The 15,496-nt window shown below is 34.0% G+C and overlaps 1 protein-coding gene across 1 annotated transcript; it reads right to left on the minus strand.

Moving 5' to 3' along the window:
- Window positions 1–4,605: 4,605 nt before the first annotated feature.
- LOC141486754 (uncharacterized) lies at window positions 4,606–5,932 on the minus strand. The gene is made up of 2 exons (XM_074185266.1): window positions 5,428–5,932; window positions 4,606–5,371 (listed from the first exon to the last, which is right to left on the minus strand). The coding sequence occupies exons 1-2, from the start codon at window positions 5,875–5,877 to the stop codon at window positions 4,724–4,726; spliced, it is 1,098 nt and encodes a 365-aa protein (XP_074041367.1). The 5' UTR covers window positions 5,878–5,932; the 3' UTR covers window positions 4,606–4,723.
- Between the last annotated feature and the right edge of the window lie 9,564 nt (window positions 5,933–15,496).

The following is a 15,496-nucleotide window of genomic DNA, read 5'->3' on the forward strand; positions in this document are numbered from 1 at the left end:
ACGGTACCGTCAAGAGAAACATTCGAGCGTGTCGATCGCAGCTTGAGGGAGACAGGTATGTAATAATTGATAATTTATTTGAGCACGTTGTTTTATTTCGATATTATTGTAGGTACAGTTTTGCCAAAACGAGGTGGTGAGGGCGCTCCTAGGACTGTACGTACCGTTATATTGGAGGAAAATATTTTGGAAGCCGTCCCTGATGATCCTTCAATGAGCATCAGAAATCTATCAGAACAGTTCCATACATCCAAGTCCACTATTCATAGAATAATTAGGGAACAACTGCTCCACCCATTTCACATCCAGAAGGTACATGCCATGACACCTCAAGATTTTCCAGCACGACTGGAATATGCCAATTGGTTCTTGGATAGGCAAAGAGAGGATATGACTTTTATTAATCGAGTTTTATTCACTGATGAAGCAGGTTTCAGTAGAGATGGAGTTATCAACTCTCATAATCTCCATATATGGGCCGAAAAAAATCCCCATGGGATATTGCAAACCAAACACCAACGGAAATTCAACGTGAATGTTTGGGCTGGTATCATAGGAAACCATCTTATAGGACCATTCGTTCTACAGGACCGATTGAATGGAGAACGTTATTTGGAGTTCATTCAGAACGATTTGAATGGACTTTTGGAACATGTTCCATTGCAAACCGAAGAGATATGTGGTTTATGCATGATGGCGCTCCTCCTCATTTCAGTTTGATTGTGCGTGACCATCTGAACCATATTTTCCACAATAGATGGATTGGTAGAGGTGAGCCATATTCATGGCCATCGCGGTCTCCGGATTTAAATCCATTGGATTTCTTTCTGTGGGGGCATCTAAAAAGCCTCGTTTACGCTACACCTATTCACACAAGAGATGCATTGTTGAATAGAATAACATTACATTGTGAAGCCATACGAAACGACCCTGGAATGCTATTTCAAGTACAGAGAGGGTGTCTTCGCAGACTAAGAAAATGTATAGGGAGAGAAGGTGGTCATATCGAGCAGTTTCTGTAGCGGATTTTTTATTTCTGTTTGCTCTTGAGGCTCTTGAGTTTCGTTAGTTAAACGTGTTTGCATTATAAAAATTCGTTATGAACATTTTACCTATCATTTCCATTTTCCTTAAAAACTAATATTTTCGAATAATGGTAGACATCTCAGGATGAATGTTGAATTAACGTTATCATTATTATTTCTGCTTTGATAATTATTCATTTCAAATAATGGTGGACGAGCGGGTTTGATGTCGTCGAGTGAAACTACATTTTTATCAAGACTCGTTGCTCCGATCGAGTTTCCACACGAGTACTTTTATTCATAAAATTGTCCAAGTAACCTCAATTTGTTGAAAAATATTGAAAAATATCTGTCATTTCAAAGTTTTGGGGTGTGGACCATCGGGGGTAGTCCGTTCCTGACTTTGTAGCGAAACAACTGACTCCTGCATGAAAGCTCATCGAAGGAATTCATTTGTTTAGTCAATTACCAAAATTTGGATGATTTTGAATATTCACTTGAAAAGTTATCAAAGAAAAACATTTTTCATTTTGTAACTTCGAGGGCCCGTTACTTGGTAACGAAGGATTTTAGGAAAAAAAGTTATATGAAGTACTGGTGATATTTTGACCCCATCTATACATTCCCGAGAGGAAAAGAGGAAGTCCAGGGACACCCTGTATAAGCTGCATAAAATGTATGGATTATAAAGTAAATAAACATCTAAATAGCTGGCAATTTCTCTATTTTGCTCAGAGATTCATATAAGCTCATCTATAAAATGAGTGAAGTCATTGTTCATTACAAAATTTTCAACTTTGTTACTTTGTATTTGGCACAATAAAAATGGCACATTCTATTCTATTGAATTCAAAATCCTCTCTCATATTGATATGAAGCTCATACAGGCTTGGTCGGAATGTAAAAACTAACTAACTGCTTCTCATCATACATGTAGTTACATATGAGCTCATTTCATCGTTGAATTTCCAGTTTCTCTTCAGTTACCTATTTGAAGACTCTTATAGCAGGGGAGCCCGCGATGCAAAATGGGGATTTACTCGAGCGTCATTGAGACATATTAGGTTGCAAAGGTCAGTTGATAAGAAGAAAAAAATGTTATATACTATATACCTTTCATCGGTGGGGGAAGCGGCTATAGATTTTTAAATATGTAAAAAAATACTGTTGCATGGACATACTCGTGCGCGTCAGATATTGATAGCATCAATGTCCTACGTATTTTTATTAATATTGGTATGTTAATCTGACCACATCAGGTTATACGTAAGGGTTGAAAGTGAAAAGAAAAAAAAATAATCGAGCGCGTCAGATTTTTTAAAGGGGTGTTGAGTGCAACAAAAAAAGGTATCATTCAATAATCTGACGATTTCGATCTGACGCAAACTCGCGACCATTATTATAATGTGCAAAAAAATTCGTCATTTTGAAATACTCAAGCGCGTCAGATTGAGATATATATGGTTCATTTTCATGTTTTAGACGTGCTGTCTGATAATCTGACGATTATCTAGAGGGATTCGATCAATCTGACAAAAACAATATTTTTTTTTTAATTCATTGAAGTTAATTATTTGAAAAGCTCAGGAAATAACATGCAAATAAATAAGTGTATGTTTTTTAAGTAGAATACTTGTATTTAAAAGAGAATAATTTTAAAAAAATGATCAAAAAATTTGATTTTTTATAATCAATTGATTAATTAATGAATAAAAGAGAAATTAAACTTTCTCTATGTTTTTTACCACTTTTATTTATAACTTACGTTTCTGTAGTTTTGTCCTATAAGGACATTTTCATTTTAACATTAGATAGTTTAATTTCTCTTTTCTTCATTATGATTTCCTACCACGTAGTAACGGCTACATCCATCAATTAATTGATTAATTAATCATCATCTTAATCAGGAACGAGTCTCTGTGATCAGCTGTGATGGCATCATGGCAACAGAATTCAGAGTGGGGATGGAGTGAGAGAGTAATTGATAGAGAAAAAGTGAATAGAGAATACAGGAATAGAGACTCGGAGAGGGAAATATAGGTATCACACAGCTGCACGGAAATCGTTAGATTATATATTTTTCGTTATCCTAGAATTATTTCCTTCAAAATAAAAAAAATTAGCTACGCTCGAGAATGCCGAAATGACGTTATTTTTACAACTTTGCTGCCCTCCCCTTTCTTTACGTCACCCTCAAATTGTCAGATTACTGTAATATACACTTTTCAGCAGGTAATTAACTCACCCTACCTTAATCTGACGCGCTCGAGAATTTCTGATGATCAATTTTATTTTTACTAATCTGATCCTTTATCCCTCACAGGCGGCCTTATATATGGGACTCATATTTGGTGGAGGTACTTAACCGGGTACAAGGTATCACCTGTATATTAATCTGCCGTGCTTTAGTAAATCCCGAAATCCCCTTATTATTACCTCCTGTCACAAATATTCAACAAACACATTATTCTTTCCAAATTACTATTCCGATCAGAGCAGAAAGTAATTTGAGAATGTTATTTCTTCGAAAATACGATGTCGATTTGTATTGAATTAGAATGAATTACACTGATTTATTATCCGTCACGAAGGTTACTAAATATATTTAAAATGCGCATAAAAATAATCATGTAACAGACATAGCTAATAATTGATAGGAAATTCAAAACAAGCGATACTCCTCTCTGGTGCCGGTGTTGTGGATTAGATACAAAAACATTGTCTATCTTGATGGTCATTAAGAAGTATGTATTTTTGTAATATTAATTATTCAAGTGAATCGTTGAAGATATGTCACCAAGATGGATATGTTGCTGAACAACATACCGAAAAGTATCTGCACGAACTAAATAATCATAAATCACTTCTTCAAATACCTAAAATATTCAGCAAGAATAAATCCAATGAAAATAGTCAAACCATTTCAAAACAGAGGCTTAAAAAACACTGAATGTATTACCTAGATCCAATATAGACATCTGTGATTTGTACTTTTGCCATCATGGCGCTGACATCTAATTTTGAATTTCCAATAGTTTCAAATATTATCAGCTGAAACGAGGAATGTTGAAGAAGTTTTGAACTGATGTTTTATAATGATGAAGTGAAGCTATTTTCATTCAATGATGAAGATCCGACCCGCGGTCTGTCTAGCATCAGCTTGTAACTTTGTAGCGTGAAGATGGTAGATGCTGGTCCCACCCGGCATCGTCCGGTGAAATACCATCGCAACGGCTTAGGCAGCGTGAAGTTGCTTTTGGGCTAACGTTTCGTTGCTGTGCCGCTGTTTTCGGTTTCAAGGGTGGGAATATAAGGGAAAATATATGATGGCGCTCCTAGGATCAAAATGCTCCGAAAGTAAAATAGCTTTTCAATAAAATCTCCGGGTGGGAGCTGATTCAAGAGCATCATCCTGCAATTACTCAAAAAGCACTTTTTCTCAAATATAAACTCAGTGCACTAATACACGGAAAAAAAAGATTTGTTGAATGAAATAAAATTCACTTCATTCAAAGAAATAAAAGTGTCATATATGCACGACAAAATATTTTATTTCTGACCGGGATATTATAAGCTTATATCGTCATAGTTATGCTATCAATAAAGAGGGTCATAACTCCCTTGGGACATTATAGATTTTATAATTCCCTCTACCTTTCACAAGTAAAAATGAATAGAAATGAAAACTGAACCATATTTCATTTATTCACGTCATTACAAATAATAAATGTACAATTTTGAAATGTTCCCTGAAAATTACTTCCGTCACTGGAAACAATTTCTTCTTTTGTATGGCTGGAGCTTCTGTTCACTACAGTCGAGGTACCTGCCTCTTCTGATGACAAAGTAGACAACATACGCGCCGTTTTATTTCTCAATTCGATGCTATCCTCCAAATACCCCTCCGCCACCGTGGAACTTTTCCAACCTCCGTGTCTTTTTAAGTTAGTCATAGTTGCTCCTGCATTGACTAGAGCAGTAGCAGAAGTGCGACGAAGGCAATGTCCCGTATAGGAAGATGAGTTTGGCAATCCTAAATACATTGCGATTTTGCTGGGGATTTTCCCAAACATGTTTTTTCCAATTGGCTGAGATGTACATTTATTTTGTCGGAAGCTCAAAAAAAATCGTTCAATACCTTTAGGACGCAAAGACATATAAAGTCTTAATAAAGGCAAAGCGGAGAACTCTTTTTCATCCACAACTATAAATTTTTTCGATACACCAGTTTTACTTTCCGGTACGTTCACTACCATAACGGAATCCCGGTCCTCTATATCCGATATCTTCATATTCAAAAGTTCCTGACTTCTGCATCCTCCAAAATAACCCATAATCAAAACAACCTATAACAAAAAAGGAAATAAATACACACAAAAAGGAAAATAAGAAAAAAAATTACCTTATGCAATAAATGAATATCATTAGGAGCGTCCTTTAGGAATCTGATAACATCTTTAGGAGATAAAACAGCAGACTTTTTCGGCTTATAACTCTTACTCTTCCGTTTCAAAAAAGCCTGTAGTTCATTGAACTTGGTGATATCTCGTTTCTCATGTATAGTCACCATCGATTTTAGCATTGACCATTTAGTCCATAAAGAATTCGGACTATACGTTTCTGACTGAAACGAATAAACACAATTACTACCAAATCTACCGAAAAACAGAAAATTCCTTAGCAGTTCTTGAAAATATGCCAGAAATACAGTCTCAGTGACATCTTTTGGCATAACATTTTTCCGTGTCAGCCAGTCCAGATATATCTTGTATTCTTTTTGGTATACGGCTTCACTTTTCGATGGAATTAATGATTCTCTTGCTTGTTTAGCTTTTTTCAAAATATCCTCCATTATATTTGGGGTAGAAAACACGTTTTTACCGCAAACCCAGCTTGATAACAAAGTTCTGTTTATAAACAAGTAACATAGCAACAACCTAGCAACAAGAAAACTCTACTATAATCAACCGTACCTGATTCAAATATACGGGAAGGTAATGAATTGGTACATTTTTCCGTTTCAAAAATGAACAAAATTTTATTGAAATCGGTCAGAAATAAAATTATCTATGTACCACGGGAATTAATGAGCCTTAATAACCTCAGGCAATTGCTGTCCCTCGGGCCAGAGGCCCTCGGGACGCAAACTTTGCCATCGGTAATTAAGGCCCTCCTAATTCCCTTGATACATAAATAACTATTATTTCTGACCGGGATATTATAAGCTTATATCGTCATAGTTACGCTATCAATAAAGAGGGTCATAACTCCCTTGGGACATTATAGATTTTATAATTCCCTCTACCTTTCACAAGTAAAAATGAATAGAAATGAAAACTGAACCATATTTTATTTATTCACGTCATTACAAATAATAAATGTACAATTTTGAAATGTTCCCTGAAAATTACTTCCGCCACTGGAAACAATTTCTTCTTTTGTATGGCTGGAGCTTCTGTTCACTACAGTCGAGGTACCTGCCTCTTCTGATGACAAAGTAGACAACATAAAGGTTCTGTTTATAAACAAGTAACATAGCAACAACCTAGCAACAAGAAAACTCTACTATAATCAACGGTACCTGATTCAAATATACCGGGAAGGTAATGAATTGGTACATTTTTCCGTTTCAAAAATGAACAAAATTTTATTGAAATCGGTCAGAAATAAAATTATCTATGTACCACGGGAATTAATGAGCCTTAATAACCTCAGGCAATTGCTGTCCCTCGGGCCAGAGGCCCTCGGGACGCAAACTTTGCCATCGGTAATTAAGGCCCTCCTAATTCCCTTGATACATAAATAACTATTGTTGATGCAAGTAAAAAGAATTATTGACTCCTATTTCTTCAAGCATATGTTCATTGTATCAAACAAATATTTCATTGAAACAATCGCATCCATTAGTTATTTCAATTCAAAAGAAGAATTGAATTCAAGTAATATTTTGTCTAATTGATAGCGAGAATGATTTAGAGTAATTTGAATATTCTATTGAACAAACAAAATTTATAGATGGGTGAAATAGTGGATCTGATTGAAATAATCAAATGTATTTTCTATTTGAGTAAAAGTTATGTTGAAGAAACATAATATATCTGCAGGATGATGAAGAACTTTGCTTGTTTTGATAATGGGAAAATTTCCACTGAAGTAATGATTTTGTTGAACAAATAATGAATAGTAGTTGAACGAACAATGTTTATACCTTATTGTGAGTATCTTTCTGATAGAGTAAAGCATTTCGAAAGTTCAAAATAAGTATGAATAATGATGTACCAAATGAAATAAAGTTACAAATCAAAATCCTTCTCTCTTGTTTGAATTTGGTTATTGGATTCAATTAACCAAATATTATACTAATCTGAGTACCAGCATCTCGTTGGTAGTAATTTTCAGTTCTACTGAAAATTACTTTTCTCTTCTCCCAAACTTCAATATGTTTTATAAGTTTGTAGATAAAAAGCATTACGTATAGTTTTAGTATATTGAGAAAATTACTTTTCGGCAGAATCAGAAATACAGAGTCAGTGATTGGATTTACATGAATCTCCAATCAAAATAGATCAAGTTATTGAATAATTGTGAGAATATATTATAGTTTGTTCAACAACCCGATTTCTCAATACATCAAATACACTTTGTATCATTTTCTCAACTGGATTATTGATCTACTTACGTATTACGATTTTTTAATCAGCTGCTGATGGGAGTCTTGCGGATAATATTTCATATTCAATACTGATTATGTAAATGCCATGGAAAATTGTTCAACATGAGAATGTGCAAAATATAAATAAAAATCAAGAAATTTCAGTACCAAATTTATTCAAACAATTAATAAATTATAATAGACTTCTACAAATATTTAAATGAAAATATAAATTTTTCACAAATGGTTAATCCTAATATAAAACATTAACATATTTTATTATTTATTATTATTATTATTGGTGATATCTACTAAAAAACAATTAGAGTTGATTTCGAAACCTTTCACTGAAGTAATGATCTAAAATGGAAGAGAACAGAGATTAGTGATAGTCTACATTTTCGCAATAATACTATTGGATCAATTTCTACTAACTAGCTTAGATATTATCCCATAGAAATATAAAAATATAATTTTTTTTTTGTACACATTCAATTTAACAAAAGGCGATACCCTTATTTTTTGATAATAGGAAAAAACAATGACGTACTTCATCACAGAAAAATTTGATTAGAAATATGACTGTGATGACAAAATTTACCTAGGCCTCCAATCATAACTTTCAGGCCTTCAAATCTATTAAATTTAAGAATTCTAGCATTTAATTACTTAGGTATAGACCTGAATAATAATAAGTATCTACAGCAAATCGCAAAAATATATAGTTGTTTGAGAAAACTGAATGTTTTTAATTGTAATGGTATACATATTTATTATTAAAGTTATGAATGGAAGACATACCTCTGTTATATATGATTCTTAATTTACTCCATCAATTGCTTCCTTGATTGAATATTTTTCTTTTGCCAATTGGAGGAGTCATTTCTTTCATTTCTTCATCAGTGAGCATTTTAGCTATGTCTAAGGTTACATCATTTTCTATCTGAAAAGTATGTGTTTTAAGTATATTATTGAGAGATAAATAATATATGTATTTTTTTACCTTTAAAAATGCCAATTAGGTCATTTAAACCCAAGTTATTAAGAAATTCCTCCATGTCTAAAAATAAAAGAGATTATATTGCATGTTTTGAGTTTGTGCAGTTTTGTTGGATGTCATAATTTCTGTAAATATGTTACAAATAACTTTCCTTTTTCGGTATTACTGATTTTAATAAAGTAATACATGAGAAAACTGTGATTATTTCACAATGTTCTTTGAAAGAAAAATCTTAAAAAGAGGTTCCTTCAAGGATTCAGTATATACTATCATGATGAAAATGAAATAATTGTTTACGGCACCATTCACTTATTTATGCTGTAAGAAATTTACAATTCGAAATAAAGGTACAGCTCTTCGCCGACATTGTATACCTACACCTATTTCTGTGGCAAACACCTCAATTGTATTTACTCTGAAAATGTCCAATTCCTTCGTATCCAAAGATCAAAGGTCAACTAGGTACCCAGTGTATGCATACCTACCTACCTACCTCTCAATGATAATCATTTCACTCGAAAACTTCTACTTTCTTAAAAACAGAATTGAAAACATGGAAGCTTTCTTTCAGTTATTACATTAAACAATAAGAACTTCAAGCCACTTTTATAGATAGCTGTCGAGAAAAATGTATGGGCATGTGCTTGAAAAAAACGATGTCCGTTTATCCAATACATGCTATTCATAATTATTTCAAAATATGGAATGAAAGAAAGTATATTATCAACATACCTGTGAAAACACTGAAAAATTTCAATCCACGTATAATCAAAAAGAAACTGTAAACCTCTTCGTCATTTCCTTGAAAAACACAAAACACATTGTTAATTCATATTCCATTCGTGATTAGTTTACGGTTCTTACGAAAATGCAAATGGTGCGAACCGGCACTCTATAGCTTAGACGTATTTCAACTATATCATCTCTTTAAAGGAAACAATTCAATTTTTCAAACCAACAAATAATAAAAATATTGAAATAAAATTATCCATAATCTTGAAATTATTTCCAAAATTAGTTAAAGGTATTGATATGTATTGTTGAAGTGAAAATAAATATTCAGTTGATTCAATTATATATTAGTGTCAAAACAGCACCCCATAGTGATAAACTGAATTGGAAAGTTTTCATTCAACAGACGTACTTTTGATTTGATGAAATTATATTTTTTGACTCAACCGAATTATTTTGAGAACTCAATAAATGTTATTCTTGAAATGATCCACAATTCATTTGACTAAGTAAAAGACCTCTTGAATTGAAATGTTAGAGAAATTGAAATGATAATTTCATTTTGTCACCGCAAAATTATCATCTAATCCAGCGTTTCCTAACCTGGGGTACGCGTACCCCTTGGGGGTACGCAACGACCTGGTTGGGGGTACGCCGAAAATATTTGGTAACGGCGGACTTTATGTGTTTTTATGTGTTTGTCGTACGTTACGTACGTGGTGGTTGAAAAGTACAGTACAGTACTGGCGTACTGCTAATTCTAGTATGTTTTCGTGATAAGAAACATTGTATTTACTTTGTTATTATTTTTTTACAGTTGGTATTTAGAATTTACTAAGTTTACTAGAAACATATATAGGCCGAATTTTGGAACAATAACTTTATTGTCAAATAAAAGATAAAAAAAAACTCTTGCGTGAATATTTACTTTCCATGATTAATGTTCTTGCAACTTTTTTTTCTTGGGGGGTACAATTTGAAATAAATTTATTTTAAGGGGTACGGCAGTGAAAAAAGGTTGGGAACCGCTGATCTAATCGATACAATACTCACGTCGTTTGGAATGAATGATATTTAATCAAAGTGATGAAATAAATTAGACTAAATAAATTTCTTTGAAGTAACAAATCTTTTTTTTCCGTGTATTTGTAATCAAATAGTCGTCATATACTTGCACTCACAGAAACCAAAGTTAGTGCTTCAACAAATCACGTCAATTTTCTATATCCCGGCTATGATTTCCACTCCCGATTCAAACGTACTTTGGAATATCTCTTTTTATCAGAAGCGAAACTGGAATCCCGAAACTTTGGTGTTATGTGATTCAAAATAATATCACGAAAGATCACCAAATTCATATGTTACATTTATCGACCACCTAGCGATACTCAATACTCTCTTCATTCGCAAACACCATCGACTTTCTGCAAATCAATCATCCCGGTGCCGAAATTTCCATATTAAGTGACTTCAATGTCAACAACATGTGCTTCTGAAGTCACGGAAGTTGTTTTATCTTCTATGGATGCATAATATTTCTTTTTCAATGAAACGACTTTCTAACGGCAAAATTTGGTTCAACAGGAATTGCGAGCGATCTGTCGCCTCAAAATCTCGCCTACCGATAGTGGTGCAAAAATCCCTGTGCCAAAAACCGAACTGGGTTTATTAATGGCTCGCAACAGCTGCAAACTTAGGATAAATAAAAGCACAGAACTTCACAATCAGAGAATTGGGGATAAACTGCTTGCCAATCCCAATGAGTCTAGATCCTTCTGGTCGGTAGCTGAAGCTGTTAATCAGAAATTTACAAAATCCACAATTCCACCACTAACACAAGCAGATGGTTCAATTGCAACAACAGCCATAGAAAAAGCAATTCTACTAGCTAAACAATTTGCGTCCCACTCCACAGTCGATTTTCTGAGAAAAGCACCACCCACTATTTTCACACTAGAATCCACAATGCCAAAAATAACTGTTTGACAGCGTTTAGTTTGGCGAATTTTGAATCAGCTCAATAACAACAAGGCGTCTGGTCCTGATGAAGTGCCCGTCATCATACATGGTGAGTGGCCGTCGATGAATATCTCTGGAATACCTTCACCATCAACGCTGGTGTTCCCCAGGGATCCATATTGCCCCTAAATCCCTTTTATTTTTTATCAACGTCTTATTGGAAAAAAACATAAATTCAATATATTGCTCTGCACAGCACATTTTTCTCGTCAATACATTTGGATTCCAGGACATCGGCTGCGGATGCACATTTTCACCGGCAGCAGGAGGCAATATCGTAATGAGGATCTAGAAGTTATTTGGAAATAGATAAATGTTTCCGACCCGGATATAATAATGTCATGTCAGACAATTCCGCTTTCTGCTTCGATAAGTTTGTTTGGGGTTAAAATGGACACTAATATGTCTTGGCACAATCATGGCGCTGGAAATGCAAAGGCTGCTTCTCGATAGCTTGGAACACTGTTCCAAACCAGAAAACTGTACACACCTCAGCAACTTTTGATGTTTTATAAAGCTCCGATCAGACCTTCTTTGGTGTATTGTTCTCATGTATGGAGCTTCGCCCCTAAGAATACCCGGAAGCTACTGGATTCCATCTAGAAAAGAGCCATCCATCTGATTGGACACACGAACATCACTTGCAACTTTGATAGTCTAGAACATCGAAAAAAGATTAGAGATTTGTCTCTCTTCTATAGATACTTTCACGGGAAGTGTTTAAGTGACCTGGCACATTTGCTTTCACCAAGAGTGGTACATATCAGAAATACGCGATGGACTGTGGCTGCTCATCGTTTCGAGGTTCAACTCAGTACACCTCGAACTTCACTGTTTAAGAATTCTTCAATGTGGAAAACGGCGTTTATATGGAATAAACTTTTGAGAACGTTTTCTACCACAACACAAACCAAAAATGCGACCTTAACCTTCAAATTGATTAGATATTATGTAAAATCAAATCAATGCAATCGCAACCTTTATTCATCACGCATGTCGCTTAGGTTGGTGAGGTTGCTTGAATTCATTTTGTGACACCATAGTTTCAATTTCATGATAACTCATAGCATAATAATTTGAATTGAATGGTGTGAGAATAATTATAATGGTCATAAAATGCTCAAGGTACCTAGCAAACGTATTTGATCTGATAATGATTATCATCGTATTCCGTTCCAAAAGTCTCATTATTCATTTATAAATGTGTACATTATTTTCTGTGGAAAGCTTTCATGTTGGACCTTCTTCATATATTAATGGAGAAGAAAAAAAAAGTTTATCCCACAGGAATACCTGAAATTTATGATGATCTATCAAAAAAATGTATTGACTTACTGCCTTACAAAATTACAAAACTAAATTTTGGAAAACTTCCTTAAAATTCGATTTCGACTTATCGTTCTCTTACAACATTAAATCACAATTTTTTTTAAAATCTCACTTTTTGGTGGTCTGTTCTGAAATAAAAATATTTTTGTTCATTTACCGATAATAAATTATTCCTGTTCACTCTACTCGATTCTCACCATGAGGTTTGTTATCTTAATACCAATTTATTTGTACCGAATGGGTCTGAAACACTAATTGAGTCATCGTAATGAATGGCAGTTTGCTGGGAGTTCGGACGTTTTTTGGTCCGCAAATATCGATGAGAGAAAGTAAGGCCACCGAAGATGAACAGCACAAGTCCATTAGAGTCAATATCATTCGAAAATCGCCTTTAATAGAAAATGGTGGTATTGAGGTCCTTTATAAAATTATTACAGGAGTAGGTACTTCTTGAACCATCGATAACGTTTTAATTTAATAAGTAGAGTAAAACAAAACATCACAATATGAAGATCAGTTATTTTGTTCAAAACGGAATGCGATAATATTATTACCAACATGGAAAAAGAATATATGTGTGACAGTTTGGGCAGTTCTGAATGTTCTGTTGATTCATTCTGTTAAGTATCGATAAAAAACTGAAAATATTCAAATAACCCTAATAATGTTCTTAAGAATTTTCCACAACTATGCTGATAATTGCCAAATGATTCACCAACTAACGATCAGGACCTTTATTCCAAGTGCGGAGGAGAAACGCCTTCAAAGGGAAAGAATGTAGGTGGTAGTATTTACTCTGAATATTGAATATCAAAGTACCAACTAACTTATAAGTGGCAACATTGTCAAAAATCAGGACGATTTTCATTAGAGACTTTTCTCAAAATTCTATGAACTTCTGTAGAAAAAAAGCAGGTCAAAAAGTAATTATTTCTTACTGCAAGAACACCTTGATTGCCATAAAGATCGACAGATATGAATACAGGTATAATATTAGTTATTCTTGACTAGGAAGAGGTTATCAAAGCCCAATTATCCATATGGTATTTTTTCAAGGTGAATATCTACCTTCACTTGACTATGTCTAAAACTTCATGATCAAGGAATAATAATAATAGGTCTCGGCCTATATCCATCGACATAACGCGGCCCTAAGGGTGCTATATTACCATCTACGGCACTCTTACAGTATTGACGAGACACCGGTGTTGTCCTACGCTCCGGGAGATATTGAATCCGTTGTGGGGAATGGGAAGTGCCGAATTTATTGGAACTATTCGTTCCCCACCCTCAGGCTCATACAAGCTAATAAGCCTGATGTAGTCCTTCTCGACCACCAGAGCAAAACGATATTTGTGGTGGAGTTTTCATCTCCTGGGGAGACGAATATCGTCAGAAAAGAGGAGGCAAAAAAATATCGAGATTTTCTCTTCAAACTCCGCAGACTCTATCCAGATCACTCTGTCAAGATGGTTGTTCTGATTATTAGATTTCTTGGTGGAATGATGTCCTCTCTAGTCTCAAATCTTAAAATCATACCGGCTTACCGCAGAAATCTTAGCCGCACAGATGCAGAAGGCTGTCATTCTTGGCTCACTTCGCTTGCTTTTTGATCATTTCCATATTGATTTCAATAGGGAATGCCCAATAAGCTGAAACAGCTGTCTACCGGTGGCTCTTAAATTGAAATCAATATGGGAATGATTGAAAAGTACTTATCTATTTATTTTTTTATTTTCATGGAATTATTTCCCAGCAGCTTGACTGCATTAACCTTCCTAGATTATATATATATATATATATATATATATATATATATATATATATGTATATATATATATATATATATATATATATATATATATATATATATATATATATATATATATAAGTACTCTTTGATCATTCCCATATTGATTTCAATTTAAGAGCCACCGGTATACAGCTGTTTCAGCCTATTGGGCATCGTCAGTACCGGGCAGGCGTTCCTCGATTGAAGACAAAATGAGAAAAAACCAAGAAAGTACTTAATAAAAATAGCTGCGTAAACGCAAGCGAAACATAAGTGGAACCACTTATGTTTCGCTTTTGGTCACACTCTAAACAGGTGTGACCAAAATTTCATGAAAAAATATTCATTATTAACAAAGTTATGACAACTCAAAAATTCAAAAACTCACACAGCTAACAGTCACAAAAAACACCCTATATCAACAGATATGTCCACGAGAATATTTTTTTATTGATTTCAACAATAAAGTGCCGCCAGATGGAAAAAAACAAATAGCGTAAATATTTTTAATGAAAATAACGGAATTACATTCAAGTTTTCACGCAAATTAGCTAAAACTAAGACCTAACATTTCAATTTGAATCTTAGTTGCCATAGAAATGCTATTACAGTTTGACACTTGTGAAAGATTTGAGTTTACTATTGTCAACAATATTCACCTTACAGTTCTTCGAATTATTTTGTGTCATGGCTGCAAGATTGAGCGTAAGAGAGAAAATTGAAATTGTACGCCTTTCAGGAGATGACGTTAGAAGTGCTAGAGAGGTTTGTAGAGTATTCAATGAGAGACATCCAGATCGTCCTCGTATTAGCTGCGGAATGGTAAATAAAATAAATAAAATATTCAGTGAAACTGGTGCAGTATCAAAAATGATGTTAAAAAGTAATCCTTCCTGTACAAAGACGAAACAGAAATGACAGGAATGATCAAATCATTTTAGATTATT

Source organism: Leptinotarsa decemlineata, unplaced genomic scaffold, assembly GCF_025532065.1.
Source record: "Leptinotarsa decemlineata unplaced genomic scaffold, Ldec_3_MD MMD2_tig00026369_RagTag_RagTag, whole genome shotgun sequence".
Taxonomy (NCBI): Eukaryota; Metazoa; Arthropoda; class Insecta; order Coleoptera; family Chrysomelidae; genus Leptinotarsa; species Leptinotarsa decemlineata.